This window comes from Falco rusticolus, chromosome 10 (assembly GCF_015220075.1).
Source record: "Falco rusticolus isolate bFalRus1 chromosome 10, bFalRus1.pri, whole genome shotgun sequence".
NCBI lineage: Eukaryota > Metazoa > Chordata > Aves > Falconiformes > Falconidae > Falco > Falco rusticolus.
In genome coordinates this window covers 26,757,673-26,785,571 of record NC_051196.1, presented here as the reverse complement: position 1 = coordinate 26,785,571, position 27,899 = coordinate 26,757,673, and the positions used below count along the sequence as shown (strand labels likewise).

The window sequence follows — 27,899 nt, the reverse complement described above, 5'->3', positions numbered from 1 at the left end:
GGCAGTGAAAGATCTCTGTAGTTTCAGCCAGGTGCAGCTTGGCAACAAAGTGGTTCCTTTGTGTTTGTGAGACCTGGAATCCTTACAAGGACTGGGGTCTACACCTGGTAGTAAGTCCTCCCTCCCCTAGACCTCCCCTCGTACCAAAGCCCTCCAAGTATAGATCCCCGTGTACCATAAGCACAGCACAGTATCCGAGCAGTATAAACCGACATCAGGGACATAGAGCCTGCGTGTGTGATGTAATAGCTTATACAGGCTAGAGACCACCACAGAAAGTAACGCGCCAGAGTGATTACAAAAGGATTTTTGTTCCTGCCCATCATTTGATTTTCACTAGGATGGCATAAACCGACTCGGAAGGCAAGCAGTAGCAAAACAAAGTAGTAACTTGGGTAAATACCCAGAGCTGCCTGTATTTCATGTTCCTGTTTTCTTCATTAAAGTCTAGATTTCAATCTACCCGTTTAGTCTAATGCATAATAAAAACACCATATGGCTGCTTAATTTGCGTTCCCAGTTTACAACATGGGGGTCTTGTGCCCTAACTCGGAGCATATGGGTAGGCTTCACCAGGGGGTGCAGGCACTGTTTATTCTCCTCACTTTTGCATCAGCTAAAATCCCACCAAGAAAGAGGGGAGCTCAGATACTCCCTTGCAGCAGTTCTAGAGCACAGGATGGGGCAGCCAGGGAGGGCCTGAAACAGCCAAAAGGGCGACTGCAGCAGCAGAGGATATAGAAAACTCCTGAAACCAGAAGCAAAAGCAACCAGACAGGTGTCTATTCATTTCCCATGTACACACTCCCCGAGGCGTAATCACGGAGTTCATTAAAGTAGGATGTCAGAGTGCAACGCCACACTGGGGAAAAAAAAAATGTCCACAATGTCTTTCCAGGCTAGTGTTTGGAGAGGGAAGGACTTAAGATCAAGAGCTGAACGCCAGTCTCGCTCACCCCATGCAAGTTCTCTTTGTTTAAAATACCTTGTCAGAATTTCAAAGCACTTTTGGCATGCTCACTTCAAGGAAAAAGTGCAGGAAGAGCTACTTCAAACTTCTGGACATCTAATGAATTTTTTACTACACAGTACGAAGAATTCCACACTCAGCCCTGGTGGGGCAGATGACAGTGTTTACACTAGGGAGAGGTTTCATTCACCGAAGGAATACACTCACCCCCACCTATGACAAAAGTCAGTTACCACAAGTTGGTTTATAAAACAGTCACAGGATTTATTGAGATAAATACAAAGTTACATAGATTCTCTGTTCTGACAAAGGAATGACACTTCCAGAGTGTCCCCACTGAACTGGGTTCTAACCACCACCGTGTACAGACACCGCTGCCTCTAGGGCAGCAGCCTGGCCGATGCCACGTGTGCATCACGCAGGAGACACCAGGGAGTCTCAGCTCTAAGCAACATGACTAACATGCTTTGGATTACAAGTGCTCGATTATTTGCTATAGCATCCAAGCAATATTGCACGCACTAACGTTACCTTCATGTTCCTTAGCTAGACATGTTTACAAGTGATATTCTTACTGCTGCTGTGAAAGTGGATCAACTACCTAACTTTGCTCCATCTGGACTTTAAAATACAAATTTTTGCATAATTTAAACAACGCAGAGAATTGTACGTGAACACACCGCTTTACTCATTGCATACGTTTGTCTAGTACAAGACGTAGTGTGGTCTTAAGTCATGCTGAAATAATTTCTAGTTTAAAACTAAAGCAAAAAGACAACCTTGTAGAGGGTAAATCTGTTTCCTAGACCTGCACATTGTCTACAAAAAAAAAAACCCCACCCCAAAACTGTGATGACCCTCATTAGTGCATGCAACTGCAGAGTTTTAACAACAGTTTTCAAACACTCTACTGAAATCATATCATTTAAAACAGACATGACTTCTGGAGCCAGAGAGGTACCAAAATGTTGTTACCAAAGAACTTTGTTTAGCCTTTTAATGAACTTTTATAGCTGGTGGCTTACTGTTTCACACATACTAATTAAAACCTCTTAGTGAACACTAACCAAACATGCTAAAACATATGGAAGCTTGTGTTTTCCAGTGGATTATTGCAAGTAAAGGTAACTAAGATTATCTGACAAACAGAAACCTGGGTTGGGTTAACACTCAAAGTATTTAATTTATATACAGGACGTTTCAAACATACTTACATATACACACACTTGAAAAATTTGTTCAGTGCTGAGAACTAATAATAAAAAACAGAAGTAAAACCTTGTCAGAAAGGCCTTAGAAAATTTGAACTGTTAGAAAATACGTATAATGCCAGCATTAGAAAAAGATATTAGAACTAGAAAAAAGTAACTTGAGGGGTCTTTTTGTTAAGAAATTGCAATCATAAAAAGTCTGTACTGAAGAAGCATTTGTTTTAAATTATAAAAAAACTGTAAAAAATTAAATGTAGAATGTTGCAGAATTTACAGAGTTTATACTGTTTGCTGTAATAGCAGGGGTATATTTCTGCCTGCAACTTTGAAAAAGCATTTTGTGATCTCACAAGAAAACAATCTGTTACAAATACTGTACATATTATATTACAAGAGTAGTTAAACTTACACAAAACTGAGCCCTCCAAAAATACAGAACCCAGCCGAGGAACCTACTTGCTGTATTGCAGCCAAGCCTGATTTAAAACACAAAGGAAAAAGTAACGTCTGAAAAAACATTCACCAATGTGAACTACTTACTAGTACAACAGTGAAATAAGAGGCAGTATTTACACAGGTTATTTATCATGAAGTATTTTGTTCACAGAGAGAAAGTAACTGTTATTACATAAAACCATTTCTTCAAGCGATTGAACTGAACAAAGTCCCAATCCACAATCTTAGAAAGTCAGACTTTTTTTTTCCAGGCCCCGCATTATCTACAGATTTGGGACACAACAGAAGATGGGATCCAATTTAGTTTTTTAAACCGGTCAGAAAATATCCCATTTTTTTAACAGAACTTGGTTCTATCTGTATATCCTTTCTTTCTTCTGAAAGACCTGTTTAAATACATAGATGATGTCCTACTTAAGCTTAAGGATCTCAATAACCTGTATTCGTTGCTTGCCCCAAAACAAACGATACAATCAACGGAAGTTACAAATCAAACTGCATCACTGCCTTTCCCCTCAACATTTGTTACTTGGGGTTTTTCAGAACTTAGAGGTGCGTTGTTGGGGCTGCTTGGGATTTGAACATTGGGATTGGACCCAGCTAAAAGGTGTTTTTTAAATAACGTGTGTATGTAAAACAAACAAACACTGAAGTCTGGAAAATTCTGTAATACCCTTCTACAGATACCGCACATATTGCAGGAACTGAATTCCTTAAATGAAGTTATTCTTGCTAGAGCAGAATGAGTAATTTTCTGTTTGGGAAATTTACAGTCTACCTACCACTACAAGAGCCAGCAGTAACAAAACCAGACATGTTAGCACACCTGTAAGCGTATAGCTCAGAAATAACAAATTAATAGAAAAGTCACCATATACAAAGAATCTTGAGCTCTCTGTGCTTTGAAAAATATCACATTAAGTAAAAATTAACCATGCCTTAATTCCAGTAACTACTTTATAAAATGAAATTATTTTTGAGCTTTTTTCCACTGATATAGAAGTTTGTAATTTTTTGTTAAAATCTGAAACTATTCACATATATACACACCTTTCTTTCTGTTAAAACGCAATACTTGAAACAACTCAAAAACTACAACAAAAGTGAGGAAAGAAATCTTCATGTAAGTTTGCTATAATCAGGTTTTAAGATTTAGAAACCATTTTAAGCTTATAGCAGACTGCTCTCTTACAGGAAATGTGTTGTTAAAAAATGAAATATGGATTTCAGTTACACTGGAACACTGAGTATGATGCAGGACTTTGCATATAATACTTAACTGCAGGTGAGATCAGTTACCACTCACAAAGAAAAAAACCAAAAAGAATTACTCACACATCTCAGATAAACACACAGCTGTAGATGAAATGTGGTCATGAAAGGAAGACAGTGACATTTCTCAATATACCCTTTCCAGCTCAAGTACATAACAAAAGCTGCATTATTTGTCCATGTTATTCATACTAACGGCGAACAAAGTGAATAACCGTTTTGATGTTTGGTGTTTACTGCAGAAGGAGACATTAGCTTTGTTTTTCAATGCTAGTACTGTCCACGTTACCCTGTTTCAGTTTTATGGTGGCAAAGAAAGACACATCTTGATCTCTGTCAGACTGCAAGGCTAGAATGGTCTCTTCTGCTGCTTCTAGATGAGGGTTGCCAACACTTTTAAAATAAGCTAGAATAAGAGGAGAAAAGGACAATTTTAATCAAAGCCAAAAGAATAAACCCCTAAGTAGTGCTGAAATACAGACGATGCAAAAACATCTGGGTTAACTCATCCAATTTATAGGTTCTTTAGAGAAACTACAGGAAGCTAAGGAAGCTGACAGAGAAAGACAAATATGCTGCTTCTTACTCATCTTATTATGTACTTAAACATTACTAAGAGAAATTATTTTTGCTGTGCCCTAAATAGAAAAGTATCAATAAGTAAAAGCAAGCTCAAGAAACTGCCACTGTACAATGCATTACAAAACATTCTCCATACTTTATTCTGAAAAAAAGACAGGCAGGAGTAGAGATTTCTGTGCATCTTCCTTTGCATAATCAGAGACCAGCTGATTTATTTGTTTTTAAGGAACTGGACGTAACACCAGAAATTGCGGCAGGACACAAAATACAGTGCAACTGTTCACTTGCGACTACAATGACAAAGCAAACCATTTCAGAAAAAGGTGTAACGCTTCACCGGGAGGACCCCAAAGACACACTTAACAGAAATGTGTATATATATGTATACACACATACATACATACATATATATACACATACACACCCAGCCTACCGGAAGGCAACGCTCCCCAGCCCCCGCCGCGCCCCGCACGGCGGGACGTCACCGCCCTCTAGCGGAGGAGAGGCGACACGCCTCCGGCTGCGGGCGCGGGCCCTCGGGAACGAGCATCCCGTATTCCAAGAAAAAGCAAAGCCACTGTAGTATACATTTCTAAATCTATATTCCTAAACCCCAATTTAAATGCAACGTCCCAGATTACAGGCTATAATTCTGGCTTCCGTATAACCAGACCCAAACGGCCTCTGCCAGCAGCGCCAACGTATAGAGCTGCGCCGGCAGCAGCGGGACAGCATTCGAGAGACCGAGTTCTGGCAGAGGAAGCGAGCGAGCACACCTTTCTCCAGCAGCGTCTGCCTCAGAGCCTTGGCGAGCAGAACCCTGACGTTTGGCACAGGATCTGAAGCGAGACTTAAAAGGCTGGGGAGTAAGTGTTCAACAAACTGGTCGACAGGCATGCATTCTTCTTCTACTACAGCCTACAGGATAAACACAGAACACGAGAAACAAGATTTACGTTACAAATACACTAGCTGCCATTCCTCTCCACCTTGTCCTTCATTTGGGCCGTCTATTAAAAAAGCCAGTGTTTCACCCTGCACAACTGCACCCTATGCTGGTGAAACAAGCACCACCTTTGAAATACTGTTACGAAAACACATCTCACCATTCTGAAGATGACCCACTGAGAGCGGGTACCTTTCAGGTACCTTTCTTTCAAGTGTATTTTAGGCAATAGTGCTCCTCTGCCCATCATCAGCCTTTTGCCTTCCAACATTCCACCCCTGCTCCTCACTGCTACCGAAGTAAGAAGCATTTTCGGTTTGGAGAGGGGTGGGTAAGTGGCAATGAAGAGGGGAATGGTTCCTGGTGCCTGGCACCCGTTGGCAGTTTGCAGCGCTCTTGCGAATCTCTCTCCTAGCACATCAAAGTATTACAAAATGCGTCTGCGTTTAGGATTTAATTCTCAATTTTGCTACTGGGATACTATAAAGTGCAAGGATCGGCTATTTCAGCTGGAGGCACAGACCAAAACAAGGACCACAGCTTTGAAACTGGGTAGCCATACGCTAGTCCTCAGAGCGGAGCGACCCTGACACTGCCAGAACCCATGGATTGACAAAAAAAATGGTGAGTCCAAATGTCAGTTTTGCCCATGTTGCTGGAAAGCCCCAAACCAGGTCCGAATTAAATGCACACCCAGGGAGAGAGAACATTCCAACCTGACAGATGAAGGCAAAAGCTTGTCTTCCAACCCACTTGGAGCAGTGACGAAACCGTACAACAAGCTCATTAATGAAATTTAATCCCAGTGCATTTGCGTTGTTTGCGTAGAACTTCTGTAGTATTGCTACAACCTGTGAAGCCAAGGAAGGGGGAAGACGAAAAAGGAGTGGAAAAAAAAAAGGTAAGACTTAAGCTGTAGCCCCCCTTAAAGTTAAAAAAGCATAATTTCATTTAAATTCTAACAAAGGGACACCAAAAACTGTATTCAGCATAATCAGGTGTGCTTGCAGGATTTAATAAATTACTGTGTTTATTCTGGAGAAAAGAAAGCATAAGCTTTAAAAAAAGCTATGTGTTCAGGTTAAACAAAAAACACTAAAAGAAATTAAAACCACCATTAAAATAATGCCCCTTTCCTCAATGGTATGAAGGAAAATAAGAGATTGAAAGAATCTTTCTACTGTCTTTCAGGACATTTATGGGATGATGGCATTATTATGAAGTTCCTAACAAATTAAATTAACTCTGAGAAAAGATCAGTTTGGGTGTTTTGCTTTTTTTTTTTATTTACACACACACACCCCCCAGAACTGAGGGAAGGTCTCTCAAATCTTCTACACCCCAGCTTTGATAGAGTTGAAAATACATTTATCAGTCACATACATCCAACAGACTAAGATTTTAGCATCTGTGGAAGTCTGACAACTCAAAGTATTTTTTATGAATTTTTAATTTCACTTTTTTCCATATCACTTAGAATATTTATCAAAACCATGTCTCTCTTCACCCTGCTTGTCTGAAAGGAAACAGAGTGATTTCAGGAATCCCTCTCCTGCCAGGAAGTGAACTAAATCCCCCTACCAGTTTGAAGGAGATCCACCGAACTTCTGAAACTTTATCGGAGCAGAGAGTTAGTGCAATATGTCTTAAGTAGTCATAGACATCATTGGGATTGTAGAGTTCCAGTATCAGGATCAGCTGCCTGGAACACAGAGAAAGTGATTAACTCTAGCAAGTGCGACACTTAACCTGCTGCAGCTATGCCGTTTGTTATAGGAAAGGATCATTTGTAGCCTCAAAAATGCCATGGTTATTATAAAACACTGGAACAGTTTGTTCTTCTCTTTACTTTATAAAGGTACACGTGCATATTAAAGAGGCATGTGCTTTAATCCATCAGAGTCCAAGAGAAAATTTATCCAAGCTACAGGAACCAATGAATCAAAGTTATCCCAAATAATAACAAAAGTTACAAACAGAAGTATAATGAGAAGTTTCTTTGTAACTTCAGACCAATATCCTGTACATTGTTGCAAAGCAAAAATGGAAGATTTTTTTGTAGAAATCTATATTTCTGAAATATTTATTTCTGAAATATTTCTGTTTCTCTCTCACAACTGCACAGAGCTCATACCAGCCACACCACAGCCAGCAGCCACACACAAACCAAGTGCTGAGTGACAGCTCTCCACTAGATGTCAGGGAACTACCACGACATTCTTGCACCACAGAGAGATCCAGTCTGTTGTGCCAAACTACAAGGGGAGAGTAAATCCTCAATAGCCCAAAAACATCACGTTCAGATTTTAGCTGCAAACTATGCCTATGGACATCCTTTGGGTGAATAATAAATAAATAAATCTTCAAATAAACAGGACTTGTAGAAAAAGATTTCTCAGATGTTAATTCTATCTCCGTTACAACCAGTCATATGGAAATATGTAATGAATAAACTAATTTAAGAACTGTTTTTTCTTTCATACACATTAGAAAAGTTACTTTGTACATACATTTCACTGATTCTTACAAGGCAGTCTAGAACTGAATAAAATCTGAAACCTCACTGAATAGTATCTATCAGACTGTCATATTTCATAAACTGCAAGCAAACCCAATCTCCATTTTGGTATAATCACAGACATTTAAGTTTGTAACACTTGATTACAACACAGCTTACAAAAAAAAACCAACCACCAACCACCAGTAGCTTTTTAAATTCAGTTCCCTGATAAAGAATGGTTGTAATCTTTTAGCTCCCCAATTAGGGTGTGCTAACTTCCTCCAATGTAATTAATTACCTATTCCCAATTTAGTAACAGATTAAAAATCAGAAGTTAAAAAAAATACATACTCCGCCAGCTCGTAACGAAACCTCCAGTTCCTGCTGTTATCAGTCACCACAAATTCTTGAAGTTGGTAAAGATACTCTCGCCTTTTGTCTGCATGAAGTAACTAAAAGGAAAAATATTGCTAGTATAAAACTGACAAAATTAAATACTTGCAGTTCTCTCTATATGCATTTTCCTACTTGAGAGCAAGCGATCATTCACAAGATGCTTACTAAAAATTGCACACAACCAGTCAAGTGCCCGAATATGCACATTAAGTCATCACTTCTGCAAGGATGCCCATCGAAGCACCATCTCTGGCCATAAGACCAAGCAACCAAAAATTAAAAATTTGTGTTTATTACACAGCAGCTCACCAGAAGCTGCTCTCTTCTCTCCCAGCCCCGAAACACAAACTGCTAGTGGTCCAACCTCCCAGCTGGACAGCACAAAATACTAATTCCTTTACAACAGGTCGTAGCATTAACAAAGGGTTTCCAGTTTTGAGATTTTATTGGGATATGAGAAAGAAGTGAGGGACCTTAAGAAAGCAATGGGGGACACACAGAAAATGGCAGTATTGCACAAAACTGAACATGTTAATAAGTATTGGTACCTGCACATCTCATTAAAAAGCTCTCTTAATATAATGGAATCAGAAAAAAATTTATCTTGAGAAATTAAGTTACACTTTCCTACCTTCAGAAAGTCATACAGATGTTTAAGGACACCAATACGCACTTCATCCAGATCTTTCAAGAATCCATTGAAGATTGGCACCAGATCAGCAGCTGTTAGCTGATCCCCCAAAATAACCGCTAGTTCATGTATGGAGAAAGCTAGTGTCCGACGTACCTTCCACTGCAAACAGTTTAAGAAGTGAACTAGATTAGGCACTGTTACTAAAATAAAGAAGCTTTTTGAACTACACCTGTGTGAGGACTGAGAGAGCAGAAGCGACAGGGCTAGTTACACAGCAATAGAAAACGTTAATCACATTTATGAAGTCTCATTAAATCCTGAATTTCATATTTTTAGTGCACATTTCATCTCTTGTAAGTATACAGTGTTACAACTTCAGTGAAAATTGAACAAAGCAGTTAATCAAAATTCTGATTTATCATTAAAAACTTTTTTTTTTTTACCTGTACATCTGAGGCCAGCGTCTCGTATGTATCTTTCAGGCAGTGCCAGTTCTGCCTGCCCAGTGTTAAGGCCACCCCAGGAAGACTATACGCACAGTGTTTGGCTATTTCAGTATCAACAGTCTGGGCTCTAGCTGGGTCGGTCATTGACAAGTACTGGTCTAATAAAGGTTGAGGTATGATATCCTATAGACAGAGACAGTGCATCAGCAATACACACTTTAAAATCAGAAAGCAAATACATCTGTTGTGCTACAGTATTCTCTTGCTACCAACTAGCTAACAACAAAACACACACAGTGGCAAGACAACCCTTTTATGTGTTAGCTTTACAAAGTGTAAATGACCTCTATAGTTATTTGTCCACTCATTAGGACACAGCAGTCAGCAATGAACTGTAAGGATTACTTTATCAATGTGCTGCACCAAACCAAACTGAAAATTACTTCCTGCTGAAGACAAACAGAAAATCTAGTGATAAAATAGTCCAGTTTGTGCCCACCTTGGTTGCACAGATTGCCTCTAAGGCACCGAAAATTATTCTAGCTTTCTGGTTTAAAATAGTTATCCTCAAATGGCTGGAACATTTCTTCATATTTGGCAACTGATCAATTGCAAAAGTTATTGCTGTATGTTAACTATATCAACTACTTCACTAATGCAGTTAGATGCTGTTTTAATCACCTGTAATTTTGACTTGTCATCTTCAAATGGTGAATTGTTTTCTTGTTCTTTCTTTAAAAACACTTTGGTTCCTCTGTGTTGCTCCTCCGAGTCCTGTAAAAGGATGTACTAGCTAGTGAAAATGAATTAAGACTTACTGCTGTTTCAGTTATTTCAAAGCATCACGCTACAGAACAATGCGACTCATATACAGAAGAGCCTTTCACAGACAATGCCTTGCACAGGCAAAGCCTTATTCAGTGTGCTGTATTATACAAGTACAAAAAGAGTTGTACACCAAGGCAAACACTGTTAAGACCCCAGCAGCAACAAGGCTAGATTTACTTCTAAAAAAAAAGCAATCTAATTTAAGACAATAAACCCAACATTCATACAGATTCTGGATGGTTTCTTTTACCATACTCTTAAATAGTTTTTATTCTTGGGATGAATTGAAATTGTATTAAACAAGACAGCTTAACAGTCGATCCAAGTCAGTCAATACCACGATAAAAGTTTTAATTATTTTAGAACATACATCCTGAGCCTATCAAATTATGAAGCATGCACTTCCCCCCAAATAGCAACAAAAAATTCAGAAGAATTTAAAGGTTTAAGAGACCAAAACCATCCAAAGTTCAAAAGCTCACACAGTATTTTACATTTTCATTTGTACAGGTTTTATGTGCAATTTGTCGTTCATAGACAAGGAGAGCTTTTCTTTATATTTCACAGTTAGCTCCAGCAACTGTGCAAACCATTATTTTTTTCCAACCCTATCTGTACATTATAACCAAGAAACAGTAACCAGGAACTGAGTATGTGTCACTAACTGATTCAGCCTCCTGTCTGGAGATCAAAAACTAATTTTAGATTCATTACAGGAAGAGGCAAGAAGGTAGTGGCTCCATTTAATTTGAAAAAAAAAAAACCCAACAAAAAAACAAAACCAAAAACCAAAAACCTACAAGACTACAGCAAAACTTTAACTCTTTGGTAACTTGTGTGGAAACAGAAGTAATAGCCCCCAATAGCTTTTCTTTTTAATTAAAGTAAGTAGCATATGATAGCTATGGTGTGGTAACATTCAAAGGCTTTAGATCAGAAGTGGGTCAATTATGTTCAAATATGAACACACGCAGTACTTCAGCAGATAAGAATTCATTTCAGACACGGAGCACAACGCATACTTACTGTGCTTTTCGGGATACTTGTGGTAGCCTGATCACTGATGTTATCCTGGCCAGCAGCGGATGACAAAGTATCCTCCACCACCTGGCTGCAGGTAGCATCTGAAACAGCTGTTTCATCTGAAACTGTTTTGTTCTGAAGTTTGCCACTGCTTTCTTCCATTTTTTTGGTCTCATAGTCACCAACAGAATCAAACTGAGCAGCTCTGAGAGCAGCGGACAATACTTGGACCTGAGCTGTATAAAACAAGACAGCTATTTAGTCTCCCTTCCACACTTAAAACCTTTAAAATTTTAATTAGTTAATCCAAAAAGATAAAAAGAAGCCCAGTTTGAGCTACACAGAAACGACATATTAGCAAACATTGGCTCCTAGAAAGAAAAGGCCCATTACTCTTCCACAAAACCATCGCAAATTAAGAGCAACAATTTGGATGTATTAACATCCTGAGCAGAACCATTCTACCAATTTCTACTACTGAGAGAGATTTCTAGTAAACCCCTATAATGAGGTACTGCAGCATACTGGCTCACCTGCCATTCTTCATACTGTCAAACACTTTAATACAAATTCTTCTGTTTTATTGTTTAATTGATTCTACTGCTTGGAAAAGGCATCAATGTGCATTTAAAACATTGCTGAGAAAAACTTTATCCAGAGGAGGGAATCAGTAAACCCATCTGTGAATTTTTTTGCAGAAGCAGATAAGAAAACAAAAGGTCGGGTTTACCACTGTATCACCAATAAAGTCAGGACAAACTGTATTTGGACATTACGCTACATTCCTGCTAGGATCATGAAGTTACCAAGTTTAGAATTCAGAAATTTTGCTAGCTACATCTGCGCAAGCCTACAGCACATACAGTCTTAACACAAAACATCAGCGCATACTTTGAAGGTGAAGAATACTACAATACTTTAGAAATAAAGGAAACAGACAAAAAGGCAGAACATACAAGTATAGTTATGAATGTTCTAGCAGTTAGAGCAGGAGGAAGAACAGAAACTAACATCCACATCTCCTTATTCTGAGAAAGGAGGGACAACTGTTCTGCTAAACTCGGGGTGGGATGGGGGTTGTGTGCACATCTCAAATCTTCACTGTTTTCTCCCATACCTCTCCGAACCCCTCGTTTCTCACTGTACAGCTGTCAAGCTAACATCTCTTTATTTGTCTTATTTCTACATAACGGGGTTTTTGCTCTTTTCTTTTTGCTTTTACTCTGACTTCTTTCCAAAATTCACTTTTTCCCTATATTCGTTCATTTCCATTTCCACTTTTTCCTTTACTACTTCAATCTTTTCATCTCTTCCACTTCTACATCTTTCCCTTCCCCTCTGATCCTTTGCCTCTCACACAGGAAGAATTATTCTTTTTCCTGGTACCTTTCCAAATGGCCATGCGGAGCCACCTAAATATGCCATGCTGCCAGACAGCTTACTACTCACTACTGCTACAGCGAGGAATCCAAATGATGCTGCAGTTCCCGCAGGTATGACTTTGCATGCAGAGAAGGGATGAACAAACAGGCAGATGAAAACTGTTAACTCACTAGAGTACTCAAACTTAGTGGATCAAGAAACTGAGTTGACTACGGATGATTGGCTTGTCAAGAGGGATTTGGCCCAGGAAACACATATGCATCCCACTACCAGGCCATCACCACTTCAGTATGTTCATCAATGGGCTTGTATGTGGGACACCAAGAAAAGATGACATAAAATTAGGGCTATTCTCATTCAACCAAATGTCAGATGTATTCAGCTGACAAGACAGATCTGTCCCTAAAGCCACCGTACTTGGTTACAGTACTTAAAATTACAAGACAGTTTTTATAGACAAGCTCTTTTCCCTTTTGTAGTTCCAAATTACTTCTCATGCAAACAGAAGCAAGGAACACTTCCCCACCTGTTCCAGAAATAACTTGGGTCTTGTGGAAAAGGTTGTTGCATAACTTTCTACTATAATTTACTACTCAAGGAAGTATCATCACCTTACGAGTACCAAGCCAATTAAAATACAGTTAAGGGTTTTGTAAAGGCCAAGAGAAAACCTGCTCAGAGAAAACATAGTTTTACTGTTACAATCTCACCTTGAACATCTGGATCATCTATGTGCTCTTGTAAGCTTTCTAGAACTTTTTTTATTTCATTACTAGCAACACAGTTATTACAGGGCACAGAACAGCTATCTTTGTGCTTTTCAGTCTTGAACTGAAGCAACTCCAGATCGTGACTTATATCAGGCAGAGGAGGGCGCCAGTATAGAAACGTATTAAATACATCCTCAGCAGACTGTAGCCTTGAGTTCACTCCAGGAAAACTGCTGTCCTTAGTGACTTCTACGACACCAGCAGCAACTCTGTCACCCTGAGACGATCGAGACACATCTTCTCCAGGATTAGTACAACGATCTGAACCTTCTTCCTGTGTATCTTTTAGGTTCTCAACTGAGAGCTTTGCATTAACTTCAGCTGAAGCCTCCTCAGTCGATGACTCTGGTTTGATTTCCCTTGGCTGTTCTGAACTGGGAACAGACACACACAGTTATGCAAAATAAAACTTAACAGTACTCTGTAGTTTTCAGTGAAATAATTCATAAAATACAGCATCAACTACAGAAGCTTATTTTCTCTACAGAAAGACAGGATTTGTTACCACTATGGTTTACTTCACTAGTTTTCCCTTTACCCTCCTGACAAGCCAAAGTGAATTTTTCAATGAAGTGACTACACCTAAACAGACACATGCATGACCTCACTCTTCATACCTTTTCTTAAGTTTGTATTTTTAGCCCTGAAGAGCAGCAAAAAGATGTATCTTATTTTTTTTCCCTTCCACTACACATCTTTCCCATGCTTTTACCTGGGCAACGCAGCATTTGTACTAGAGGACATTAAAGTTATGTTGTTGCTTGGCTGACAGGAACTGGAATTCACATCTTGCATTGGTGGTCGGATACTCAGTGTCCCATCTTCTCGAATGTAAAGACCAGCACTTGAAGGGTTTGCGAAGGTAGAAATAAATGGGCCAAGAGACTGAAAAGCAGCCTGACGAACCTGTGATAGCATAAAGACAACAGTCAGGACTCATACAACTCCCACAGAGCTAACGCTGAAAAATAAAAATTTGGTTCTTACCAATTGGAACAGATTAATATCAAATATAAGCAACTATCAATTACCAAATAAGTGACACATAAGCAAATGGAGACAGAATATTAAACATGTATCTACAATCATAGTAAGGAGATTTTTTTAAAAGCTATGAATTTGAAGGACATCACTGTCTACTTCAACTAATACCTTTAACACAAGCTACCTGTTCTAAGAAAACCTGTTGATAGAAATGCTAAGTAGTAAGAGAGAGGAAAAATAAGATACTATCTTATCAGAGGAGATTAGATCTTAGTAGATTTTACTCTAATCTCAGCAAATTTTGTTCAGAGAATTTTTACAGCACACTTCTGAATTGCCATTATTTGTGTAAGATCTGCCTGGGAAGATGCATCAATTACAGAGTTACTTACCCATCTACAAGTGTCACTGATAAGACTGATAAACAGCGGCGATAGTTTGCTTCTGCGAACTTCCGGGGATGTGGTGTAAGACACTGCCATAAAGCATTCAGCGCAAGCTTTTCTCATTCCCCAAACATTATCTGAACATAGTTCAAAGAACTTGGGAATCTGCCAAAAATAAGCCAAAATCAAGACTAATTAAAGACTAAACAAAGACTGCAGCAACATACTATCAAGATATTTGGAAACTGGAGATAATGATAACTCAAGAGACAATAAATGAAGAATAGAAGAAGAAACAGGGACAGGTTAAAAACAATATATTAATTGAAGACACTGGAAAAACTATCTGTGTCCCACTTCGTTAGGATTTTATGGATAACTCTATGCACTAGGAAATAGAAAGAATTACTAATGGTCTATTTTTCCTGAAATTGTAATTTGACTGATTGTCTAGTTCAGAGAAAAAAAAATGAGTATTTCTAAAGTAAGAGTACATGTGTGTATACATGCTGCCAAATATATTTTTAAAAATGTCTTACAAAACAAGTACTTTGCATTTCAATTCATTCCCAGTTTTGCTACATAATTGCAACCAAAGCCTTAGCAAAATCAATTAAAAAAAATACGTATGCACATCAATTAATTTACAGGGAAGACAATAAAAGAATTCATTATTAAACCTGTTGAAATGAGAAATACAAGTTTTGTAAATTGATTTTGATTTTACATACCAGCAGTCTTTCTGTGGCTTCTTGCCCAACTGCATTACAAATGTCACCAAAATTAGCTGCACATATCTAAGAAATAATAAAAAAATATTTTTATTCTTTCAAGTGCATTAGTCTTATTGTCAACCTCACCATGCATTATTTACCCCATGTAACAACTGCACATTTGCTTATTCAAATTTCAGCCATGTAACTACATCCTGTAATCCTAACTCATCCTGAGCAAAGACTCCTTAGAGCAACCTTCCGTAAGCCACATGGCTTTGAAATCAATAGTAATAAAGGTTTCTGCATGAAGAGTATCTTCTACTTCAGTAATCACTAAAAGGGACAATAAGCCTACTGGAAAGTTTAAATTACTTTGAACAACAGCTGTCAAAACCAAAGCAGATTAAAATATGATACGAGGGTGAGGACTTAGGTGTACTGACAGAACTACCTTCACTATGGCTGAGACTGGCTTAAGTACTTTGCTGAGGCGAAGTTTAATCAAGGTCTCAAGTTAGTGGCATTCACAGTACATTACAAATGATATAATGTAAGGCAAAAGGGACATTCCCTCATGTTGGAGAAAGAGGTTGCCAAAATCTGAAATCAATTAAAATAGCACTGTATTAATACAGGACTTATTTATTCTCTATGCTTATTTAAAAGGCCACAACACAGCTCCAATTCCAACAACAAGTACAGCTTATCATAAGGACCCAAGCTGAAGCTCTGCATGACTCAAGTCTACTCAAACATTTTAAGACTTATGCTGTAAGTTTCCTTTCGCCCTCGACTATGAGTAAGAATAAGCCTTACACTTCTGGGATTTCTCAGTAACACCAGATTTATTTTTGTTTTTCCTTTAAGGGAATGATGTCTCAAATATCCATTACTTTTTACTTTCTCATTTTGAAATATGATGGTTGAGATCAGGTAGCTTGTTTGCATCCTATAACCAAGCATGGTTGCTTAAAAAAACAGGTTGTACAAAACTATTAAAATGTGCAAGATCAGTTTAACTGTTACACCAAAGCTATTCACCAAGGACTGTTACCTGTTTCTTTACTGTACTACAGAAACTACAGCCACGTCAGTAAATTAGAACTGCTCTTCCAGACTCTCTCAAAGTTCATCAGCTAAAGTTATGACTACGTTATTCAGGAAGTTAATCTGAACAGCAATATAAAAATTCATTTTTAAGTGGTTTAGGGTTGAAAACACACCAACCTTTCGTACTTGAAACAATTTCCCATCACTGCACAGTTCACAGAAACGAGGAAGCAGCATGTGCTCAACTGTTGTTCTGCTCAACATAGAAGCCATTTTACAGATTATCTAAAAATCAAGAAAGGAATATGTGTGAGGAAAATAAAATTATAAATCTTGTAACACAGCCAAATATTCCTCCTAAAAATTACCTCCAAGTACAAGCAACATCCATCAAACAGATTTAACTGCTACACATTATTTGTATTTTCATTCACCTGTTCTATGTGAAGCACAACTATAATTTTTATTTAAAAATCATTCAACATCACTGTGCCCAACATTTCTGCACGTAATTAATTGTCTTTTTATCCTGCTAAATAGACTTTTAGTATTAAGTGCATTTTCAAGGGGTTTTACAATGTGGCATACACTGGTATTTTGTATGGAGAAGACTAAAGTTCCATTGCACTAGCCAGCATATCAAGCCACAATCTTTAAGTGTATTACAAATATCTCAAGCTTAAGCATGTAAGTTCCTTAGCTTTAAAAGAACTGTTCAAATGCTTACACAAGTGTTGTCAGATTAACTGTATTCATCTGTATTTATTTTTACAAAGTTATTGAAGTTTTCTACCTCCACAAAAATAAGCTTTATTCCTAGAAATGTTTGCCTTCATAATAGAATGCTAAATAAGAAGTAAGGAAGACACCATTCAAGGACTTTCCTGCAAGTTTTAGAACTCCTAAAAGGCATCTGGTGCTCAGATGTCACCCTGGAAAACTGCCTAAGCAATACACAACTCCCAAACAAGTAAGAGGAAAATCTAGCTGGTAAAACTATTTTACAGGTCAAGTGTCAGATATCCATGCTGAAATGTAATTACACACCAGCCCTTTTCTGTGGAGTCAACCGACTTCTTGAAAGTGAACAGGGAATGTTTGGTTTGGTTTTTTTTTTTCCAAAATGCTTAAGCATTAAGATCAGGTCATGATTCATACTTTGAAAGCGTTACTGTGAAACCTGGTAGTGCAACTGTAAAGACATTGTGGGGGAACATAACAATCTGAAGAATTAAAAAAAAGGCTGCCAAGAACCAGCTGCATTTTGAAGTTACTTGGCTACCATTTTGGTATCATTTAGCATCCTGAAGTATAAAGATGGTCTCTTTAAACGTGATTTTTTCAAAAATTCAGAATAAAAACTGAAAGATTTGTTGTGTTAAACTAAAAATTCAAATATATCAATCAATAAACACAAAAGGTTTGATTGTTTATTTTATTTGACATCAGCATTATTCCTGGGCATCATCTTAATTACTGTTGTAAGTGAAAAGGAGCAGTTCTTGCTAATCCTCAGTATCATCAATCATCTACAGGAAAAAGACCCTCATCATTTTGGGAAAAACTTTTGCTGAGTTTGGAGATACGATACTTTACATTTTTAAGCATACAGTAACATTCTTGTTCCCAATCACTCTACTGTATAGTTTAATTCTCAAGAACCACTGTTTCAAAAAGATTCTTCAAGCACTTAATTGATGCAGAAGCCCAAATTTTTTTCATCTCACAAGAGATACAGGACCTAGGGAAAGCTTACTTGGAGTACCTCTACACTTAGCCAAGGGCATTAAGTAAGTAGTACCCAGTACAACAGAGGGCAACTGCTTTCTTCTTGAATTCAGTTAATATAATTTTTAACCTTTCAGTATGGTGCAATAGGTCTTGACCCTGTTCAAATTCGTTGAGAGTTCACACTGAAACAATGGTACTCAACTCTAGAAACCACTAGGAAACCTACAGATTCAAGGCTTAATGGCTTAGCACACTTCAGCGTCAACTGGACCACAACAGCAGGTTCTCAATTCACAGACTGACTAACAAATAGAGAAGGAATAAATCAAACTGAAACAGTAATGATATTTAAGTTCAATGATTAACGTAAAGCTCTCAAGACACTAAGAATGCAAGTACAATTTATCTCATACAAAGCTGTATATTCTACAAGAGCTTTACAGCACTGCTAAACGATAAAGAACAAAAGCAATTAAAAAAGAAGGAGTAAAGATAAAAGATGTCTTCCAAATTCACTTACATTCACAGCTTCCACCTTGTACTCATCATCACTGTCGGGAGCTGAGAGGTCCAACAGAATTGGACACACCTTATTTTCAATGTCACTCTGAGCAACAAGATCTTGTTCTAGCAGTATAAGCAGTGCTTCTTGACCTGCCTTTCTAACCTATTAATATGAACAAATATTTAAAAAGTATGTCACTATAAAAACATTTGCTGATAGAGGAACCATAAAAGGCATGTTTTCAGTGAACACACAGACACAAGTTTAAAAAACCCTCTCAGTTTTAACATCATAAGGAATTAGTAGTAAATACAGAACTTCAAATATAATCATTACATGACATTTCATCAAATTCTGATGAGAAGCCAAATGATCAAGTAGAAGACAGGACTTGTAAGTCAGGACTCCTGTAACAGACTGTGTCAATATACTGCTAGGCAAGTTCTCTACGTTTCCCATGCTCTGCTAAGGAAATTATACCCAAAAAAATAGTTCAGAACTCCCTAACAAAGTGTGCTGAATCCAATAAACAAAGCACCATGTAAAAGCTATCAAGCAACACGGAACTTCCTAGTCTCTCTTCCTCATGCCTTAAATTCACTAAACCACAAAGAATTTTCCAATGATTCAAACTCATGTTGTCTGTTTTTCCTACCTGATTATTAACATCTGTGAGGTATCTCACTACTATGGGCATAAGGTATTCAAAAAATGCTGTTGGGAATTTTGGTCTACTTTCTTGCAGAAAAATGGCAATAGGAGGTATTTGTTCCATCAGCTCTGTACGTACAGTTGGCTCTAGTAATAAAAAGAAAGTAAAAGCTACATCAGTAAATAAACAATTAAGATCAAGAACCTTAAGAAAAAAATAGGGGTTTTTTTGTTTAATGTTTTAAAACAAGGAAGATTAAAATACTCAGAACATTAAAGAAGGATCACCACTGAGACTGCCTTTACTTAAAAGGAAAGCTAAATAAAATAGAACAGCCTTACATACATCATCACAGTCCAGAGACTTGGAATCAGTTCCCAAACAAATCAGATAAAATGAAAGCACCAGTTAGAAAACCCAATCGCATGAATGTATGAAGCATTAAAATGCACAGCTGTTCTGTGCCACAAATACCACAAACGTTTAGATGTAACAAATTGCTTGAAAAATATTACTTCAGGCCCTATACTAAGTAAGGGCCTTTCATTTATGCACCTACCATATAAAGTACTTCAAAACAGAGAAAAAAATTAATGTCATCTTCACTGACAGATACTGCTGTTATATGATTTAGTTTCTTTAATTCACTCATTGCCTTCTATATTGCAGCTTATGTAAAAGAAGTTACAGAAATTTAATGAAATAAAAAAATTCAAACCTGCATCTTCAGAGAGCCTGACAACTATTTCCATCACAGTCAGGAAGTCTTCTTCATTATTACTGAAATCTCGAAAGACATCCAAAAGACCTCTAGCAATAATTTGCCTGTGGAGTGAACAACATATTAATTGCCTTAATAGCTTGCCAATGAAATGTAGATGGCATGCAAGAGGAACTTGTCAGATATAAATAGGCAGTTTAAAGATCAAGCTCTTCTCTGAGCATTCAGACATACTAGTTAAGAGTTTTTCCACCATCCCAACAAAACAAAGATGGAGTCGAGAGATCTTATTCAGATAATCAAGAAATAAAACTTTTTATGGAAATTTTATACAGAAATTACTCAAACAGAATAATAGTAGGCATGCACTTAGAATAACAACAGAAGTAGTGACACCTTAACATCCACAATGCTATCAGACTCAATTATCACATAACGTGTAGCCATTGTACCCTTACCTGTTAAATATGTTATCACTGAAGGCATATTTTTCAAGGCGAGCCAGTGGAGTCAAGTTATCCTGTCCAGGAATATCCAAGAAAGCAGTTATCCTCATGCTATCGCAGTCTGGTCCATAATCTTCAAACCCAACTTGAAAGACGAGTAACCCAAAAAAAAAAAATTTAAAAAAATCCAAGAGTCAGCAAGAGATGTTACAGTGAAAAATACACCAGAGCAGTAACTATTTCTCTTCAGAGCTATTCTTCAAAGGAAAATTATCTGTACATCACTGGAAACTGCTTACAAAAAAACCCATGTCTTGAATTGTACCTAATGAAGTCAAGAGCAACACTGCATATAGACCTGTTACTTCAAGCTTTGGAATGTAATTAATTTCAAAAGGTCATAAACCCCTTGGCTTTTAACATATCTTACTTGCAATTTCAGTGGACTAGCCACATGTACTACGAGTTAAAAGAGGGCTCAGCTGACAAAATTGCATGCCACGAACTGACCAATGCATTCAAAAGGAAAGTAAGTCCCATTAAAAGAAACTGAAATGTTCACAAAGACAGAAAATCCCAAACTGTACTACTTTAAAAAAACAAATTCTTGGGTCTGTTTCGAAGTTATCAAGGTACATTTTTCTCACTGTAGTTACTGGATCTGTCCCATACATCTAAATCAGACTGGTAGTTCTGGGAAAAACTTCAGCTTTACTCTACTTGGGAACATACTGGGAGCCTTCTACTGCAGGCCTATCAACTACAGACTTTCCCATGTAAACCTACTCTTTTTCTAAATCTTTTTTTTTTGTATTTGCAGCTTCAGACTTTACCAAATATTACCGTATCAACTGTTAATGCCTGCTTCACCAAATCTAAGTCACCTTATCCAGTAACATGCACTCGATTACAGACTATAGGCAAAAAGTAAGACTGAAGAGGAGAGGGAATAGGATAACTTTGCTGCCAAATTTTTGTAATCCTTCATCCTTAAACAAAGACAGTGAAATAACGTGTCTGTAACACCAATCTTTCACACAAATTTTCTCATTTCAGCAACAGATACAGGAACACAGAGCGACCAAACCTACAGGAAGAGTTGTACTAAAGTAGCTGATTCTCCTGCTCTGGGTTTACAACCTCCCCAATCAAGCATTCCTAGATTTATACACACTTTGTTCACGTAAGTATGATCTCAGTTGCTGTATTATTTAAGTACATGCGAATTGTGCCAATAGGTCTTTTCATATGCAAGAAGTAAGTCTCTCAAACCAGCATATGTGAGGAGAATAAAAACCACTGAAGACAACAAGCCAGTTTCTGACTTGACAGAAGACAATATTAGATATTTAAATCAGTGAAGAAAGCACAAAACAGGTAATAACTTCAAAGCACAATGACAAGCCAAATAGGTTGTATTTGAAACTGTGCCTGTAAGACTATAGTCTCAGCACTGCAGGTTATGCCTCTACAGGCAGAACCCTCCTGTCCTTGCGCACTGGCACTTACAGAGTTTTATTATTAAAAAACATCAGAGCTTTGCCTAAGACCCAAAAGCAAACTAGGACTAGTTTCATTTATAGCACCAGTTCCCCCAGTTCGTAAAATGGGAAGAAGAGGAATACCATCTCCCACTGACACACTTTGAAGATTAAGAAATGTGTATATAAGGTACTATAAAATCCCTATCTTCAGTATTCTCGTTTAATAAAAAAACAATATATAAATAACTATAGTCCTTCCCAACATGTCATCCCAACCAGTACAAACCTTTTACGCATCTTAAAGTGTATTATTTCATAACGGACTCAAATTGTCAGTGGGTTAAATTACATATATATGTAATCCCACGATTTCCAATATAACAATTTCTTCAGGACTGAAGTGGCTGTACCTTAAGCAGGATAATTAAGCTTCAGCTCTACCGTCAGTCTTATCTTACCAGTTTCATATTATAAACAGTCTTCCCTGAAGAATCTCTTATCTGAGACCTGGCACAGTGAACTTCGGCTCTAAACTACATTAATACTCATTATAAATCACTTTTTATATTTAAAAAATCCGCTATTAATGAGAAGTACCAAGCCTCAGCTTTCTTCCTACAGAAAAACTCGTATTTCACATATAAAACTCTGTTTTCCAATTATTTAACATGAGCCAAAACTTTCTCAGAAATACAGTTCATTTAAAGAAGAAATCATCCTGACATACTTGCAGCAAAACGTTATACCTGGGTCTTCAGGGAAAAAAACAAAAAGCAGATTGGTTTAAGAAGGCAGAGAGTCTCCAAGGAACCCAGCTGCATTAAAAGACTAGAGCAATTCTGAATTCTGCTGCTCTTGCAGACAATATGATCTGAGCAACAAGTTTAATGGAATTTAAACAGAAGAAAATTGTGGGATTAGAATAAATACATTTCAAATGTATACAGATACTACAAGTGAACCCACATCTACACCATCAGAAACATATGCTAATTATTCATGGCTTTTTATAATGTTGTACTGAACCCTTGCTTCCATTCAACTAGTCAGTATTATTCTAGTGGCTGCTCTTTAAGTAGTCATCAGGTTCAAAACATTCATCTGCACCAGTGTACTTAATTTACATTGCACAGGTCTGTCTGGGATTGATCTACCCACATGCTCTAGGGCCATCCTTCCCACCAAGCTCAGCATCTGAAGAGGTAGCATCCAGGATTTGCTGCTTCAGAAGAAACCTACTGTATTACTGAAAGCTCACAGGAAGTTAGGCAGCAGATGTAGGGCTGCGGATTTCCTTTCTGAGGTTGCAACCTCCCCGTATCCAAACCCAACTCTGACCATCCTTATTATCTATGCAATTAGAATATATACATATATATATTTTTAAATCCACACAGATCGGACACACTTTCACTACCTAATTTTTGAGGCTAACCACCTGTTACACGAAGACAGATTTATCAGGGCTTAAACAAAATAAAAACCAATATACTTGCCATTAACTTCATCTAGTGCCCCCCTGTTTTTGAAGTAAGAAACATTTTAGAAAGGAAGGCTCTTGGCAGTTCACTTCAAATATTTTAGAATCCCTACCAATTCAAACAACAATGAAGTAAATCTCAATTCTAACTTTGACTACAATACTAAAACTGGGAATAAATTTTGCAAACATGATGAATATGCTTAACTTTACTACTTGGAGTACTTCTGTTACTCATTCAAATTAGCTAAGCACACATCAGTGCTTCTAGGACTAGAGGGGAAGCAGAGCAAACTACTACTGCTCAGGATCAAGAGAGTTAAATACCTGAAATTTTTTCCACACACTCTCAGTACACATAAGTAAAGAACAGTCATGGCAGAATCCATTTTGTCTTCTCTCAAGAATTTTCTTTTTCCATAAAATAAAAAGCCCTAAGTACTTACAAGTTTCAGAATATACCAGAGTACTAGAAATTGCAGAAAAATAATGAACTAGCATTGCATATCTAATGTTCTTTCATAGGTGAATCAAACATTAAGTATTTTTCCCCCTCTAACGATATCAACCAAATGGCATCTGTCCATCAATAAGCAAGAGTAAATGTAAAAATATTCACAGCTGAACCTGAGTTCACTATACCTTAGTTTGACTCGGACTCAAAGGCTGCTTCGAGTCTGTAAGAAACACCTACAGGGTGACAGAATTTATGCAATTCAACATCATTAGCTAGTATCACTATGCACTTTTTCCAATACAAAACAGTAAATACTAGCGTAGAGTGCAAGGATTTCATGAACTCAAGGAAGTAATTTTCTCTCCTGCTGTTTTTAGACTGAAAACCAATTTTTAAAATGTATATTCTTTATTGTAAGAAGGGCATAATTAAGCTTATTTTTCCAGATGATCCAATATCTCATCTTACAAAAAACAAGTTTCAAGCTGTACTTAATGAATTTCGGTAGATTTTACCACAGCTTTTCCCCATATTCAGAGGAGCACACACACACACACACACACCCCCCATCCGTTTGTTTCAATTTAATTGACCCTCAATGTGCATAACGCTATTCACCAATTTAGTTAAGTAAAAATCCAGTTCCAGTGATTTCACTGAGATTTTCCTAAGATGCATCATGAACTCTTTGCCAGACCAGACCGAGATAGTTGTGCTAATGTAGTGACTAATGGGACACCTGAACTATGCTAACAGAAATAGAAGACAGTTTCAATGCTATTATTTAACTTCATTGGCAAGTTAATGAACTTAAAGAATATTTTTACATCATGAAATCAGATTTTAGTAATGCTCTAAAAGGCACTTTTGTTTATATGCTCATCCTGAAACTGATTTCTTTTACACAAATCTTTTTTGTGATTTATAGTGACCCATATAAAAGGCTTATTAATTACTGCTTAGAGCAAAATTTTCTTTATCTCAACATTTTTATTAACTTCGTGACTCAAACTATTGAGTTTTGCCTACAAGCATCAAACTTCTTAATCAACTTACCAGACAAATCCATTACAGTCTCAACAGAACAGCCGAAGCCTGAACATTAAAGGAGAACAAATACTTAACTCCTAGTGACAGTCACCCCTGGTTCAAGGCCAAGACCCATACCAGAACACTACAGGAAGTTTGCATTTATGTTCACTGCTTGCACTTTACACACTCAGCAAACAGAACTCAAATGACATGCTAGGTGTTCTGGGTTTTATTATTATTTTGTTTTTTCTTACTAGAGAGACAAGAAAATTGGAAAGGGAACCAGGAGCAATTCAGACCCAATCAATTCAAATAGCTAAGCATTCATTAGCACTATCAAGGGTTTCAGGTTTTTGTTGTTGCTTTTTTAATTAGGGCAGAGATATTCTCAACTCTTAAATATGGTCCTACAGCAACAACTGCTGCAGCTCTTCTGCAACTCACTGAAAACAGTCTTTAAACTGGCATAAGCACATTGAGATGTATCAGCTCATGTCCTCACTTATATCCTGTTCAACACATACATGCTTTTTGCTATCTAAGGTGATGACTACTTAAAAACTCCTTACATTTACTTACTGCAGCAAGCAGTAACCTTTAGTACCTCTTTTTAAGCAACTTCTTACAGCGTTATCAAAATTTTAAATCCTTGTGTATTAAATTTCAGGTACTAGCCTCCCCACTTACTACCTTTTTTTTAGATTTCTAGTTTTTCAAATAGATAAATGTATTAAGGATACTTTTTAATTGTAGCTTTACATTCATTACGACTCAAGAGTTAGCATTTATCTGTATAAGAGAAATGTTGAAAATCTTTTCAAATACACAAAAATACAACCATAAAACTAACCAAGAACTCTTACATACACAATTAATCTCATTTATACATCACTCACATCACAAAAGACCCTAAGCTTTTCTTTCTAAAACTTCATCAAAATACAAACACTGCACCTTTTCTTCTGCCTAACTACTAGGGAAATGCAGAAATCTCAAAGACTGAGAGCAACAACACCTTAGAGCAACTAACAAAATCCTGCAGAATGACCTCCTGCCCAACAGAGGTAAAATCTGTGCGCATCTTTCCAAGTAAATACTTTAGATCTGTTTTTCTAACATTTCCCCGGTGTTCCTGAAGACCATTTTCTTCCTAAATTAGCTTATTCATGCCAGACTGGGGGGAACGAACAAATCCATCTGTTACGTGCTTTCAAGTACTATTAAAGAATAACGGTACTGTGGTAAGCAAGTAAGAGACTCTGTCAAGAAAAAAACTCAAGTTGTTTCCATGTATTTTTTTAACAGAAAAGTCAATCCAGTACCCAAAGTGCCAATGAAACCACCCCACGTACACAGCTGCTTTTTAAAGCAGCACAAGTTCATGAAACCATTAGTCAAAAACATTTATCTCCTCAAGTAACAGCTTCTTACCACGCTAATAACTGTTCAGCTCAACTCTAACACAACTCTGGACTACACCGGCTGGAGGTGGAGCTGTTGCCTGGTCTAGGACCAGGTACCTGGCCCGCACCCCCCGCGTTAGCCAGCCGGAGGGCACCGGGTACCTGGCCCGCACCCCCTGCGTTAACCAGCCGGAGGGCACCGGGTACCTGGCCCGCACCCCCCGCGTTAACCAGCCGGAGGGCACCGGGTACCTGGCCCGCACCCCCCGCGTTAACCAGCCGGAGGGCACCGGGTACCTGGCCCGCACCCCCCGCGTTAGCCAGCCGGAGGGCACCGGGTACCTGGCCCGCACCCCCCGCGTTAGCCAGCCGGAGGGCACCGGGTACCTGGCCCGCACCCCCCGCGTTAGCCAGCCGGAGGGCACCCGACGGCGCTTCTCCTTCTACCCCCGCCGCAGCCGCCCCCCGCTGAGCGCCTGTGCCGCAGGGATGCGGGAGCAGCAAAACGCGCGGCGGCCCCAGCAGCCTCCGCAGCACTCGGCAGCCTCGCTCGCCCGAGCTACTGCAGCGAGGAAATCCCTCGGCTACCCCAGGGTCATTTCCACCGACAACAACCGTGGAACTAACCCCCTCAAAGCACCGCCGGCCAGACCCGCTTTCCTTTCCCAGAGGCTCATCGCGGGCCATTGTTGGAGGTGCTGTTTACACTCGTCCAGCGCCCATCTGAAACAGCGAGGAGGGTCTCTCGGCCGGCCGGTCCCAGCCGCCACCCCAGGCCCAGCCGCCCCGCCAAACCCTGCTCGGAGCAGCCGCCCGTCCCCCGGCGGCTGGGCCCGCCGGCCAGGGCCCGAGCTGAGGGAGGGACCGAGCCCGCTCCCTCTGCCAGCGCCCCGCTCCTGCGGGCACACAAACAGCTCGTTAACTCATGAGCCCTAACGCCCTGCGAGCCTTCACCTACCAGCACAAACTGCCTCAAAATCCTCCCCTCAGCCTAACCTGGATAAACAGACGGAGAGAGAAACAGGACGCAGAAGGACCCAGGGTGGGAGAGCGGGGGAGGGCCTAACCAGGGAGCAGAAAAATAAAAAAACAGTTACTCACAATCATCTAAGTCATCCTGCAAATCCACAAAATACAAAGGGATCCCTACAAACAAAAACAGAAGAGAGATACCGGGGGGTTGGTTTCGGAGGGCTGCGGCGAGGACAGCGGCAGCCCCCAGGTGAGGCGCCCCGGCGCTCCCCGCCCGCCTGACCGCCAGCCCCACTTACCGGCCATCTTGGAATGGACATGGGCGAGGAGGAGGAGGGGAGCGGGAGGGCAAAGGGAGGAGCCGGGGGTACTTCCTGCCCCCGGGTCGGCCCCCGCGCCGCCGAAACACGGCCGGTGTAATAAACAGCCGCTGCCGGGGGGCGAGTCGCCCCTTAGCAGACGC

General features: G+C 38.9%; 1 protein-coding gene across 2 annotated transcripts; it reads right to left on the bottom strand.

Moving 5' to 3' along the window:
* Positions 1-1,209: 1,209 nt before the first annotated feature.
* Positions 1,210-27,845, bottom strand: LOC119155111 (serine/threonine-protein phosphatase 4 regulatory subunit 1-like). 2 transcript variants are annotated; one of them, XM_037403345.1, is made up of 20 exons: positions 27,736-27,839; positions 27,566-27,610; positions 20,621-20,753; positions 20,160-20,266; positions 19,445-19,587; positions 18,805-18,951; positions 16,731-16,838; positions 15,519-15,584; positions 14,794-14,952; positions 14,130-14,323; positions 13,358-13,791; positions 11,268-11,500; positions 10,095-10,187; positions 9,411-9,596; positions 8,965-9,126; positions 8,289-8,389; positions 7,019-7,139; positions 6,154-6,288; positions 5,268-5,409; positions 1,210-4,315 (listed from the first exon to the last, which is right to left on the bottom strand). In XM_037403345.1, the coding sequence occupies exons 1-20, from the start codon at positions 27,740-27,742 to the stop codon at positions 4,161-4,163; spliced, it is 2,871 nt and encodes a 956-aa protein (XP_037259242.1). In that variant the 5' UTR covers positions 27,743-27,839; the 3' UTR covers positions 1,210-4,160. The 2 variants fall into 2 exon arrangements, with proteins under 2 accessions (XP_037259242.1, XP_037259243.1); XM_037403346.1 differs by lacking the exon at positions 27,566-27,610 and having other exon boundaries at positions 27,736-27,845.
* Between the last annotated feature and the right edge of the window lie 54 nt (positions 27,846-27,899).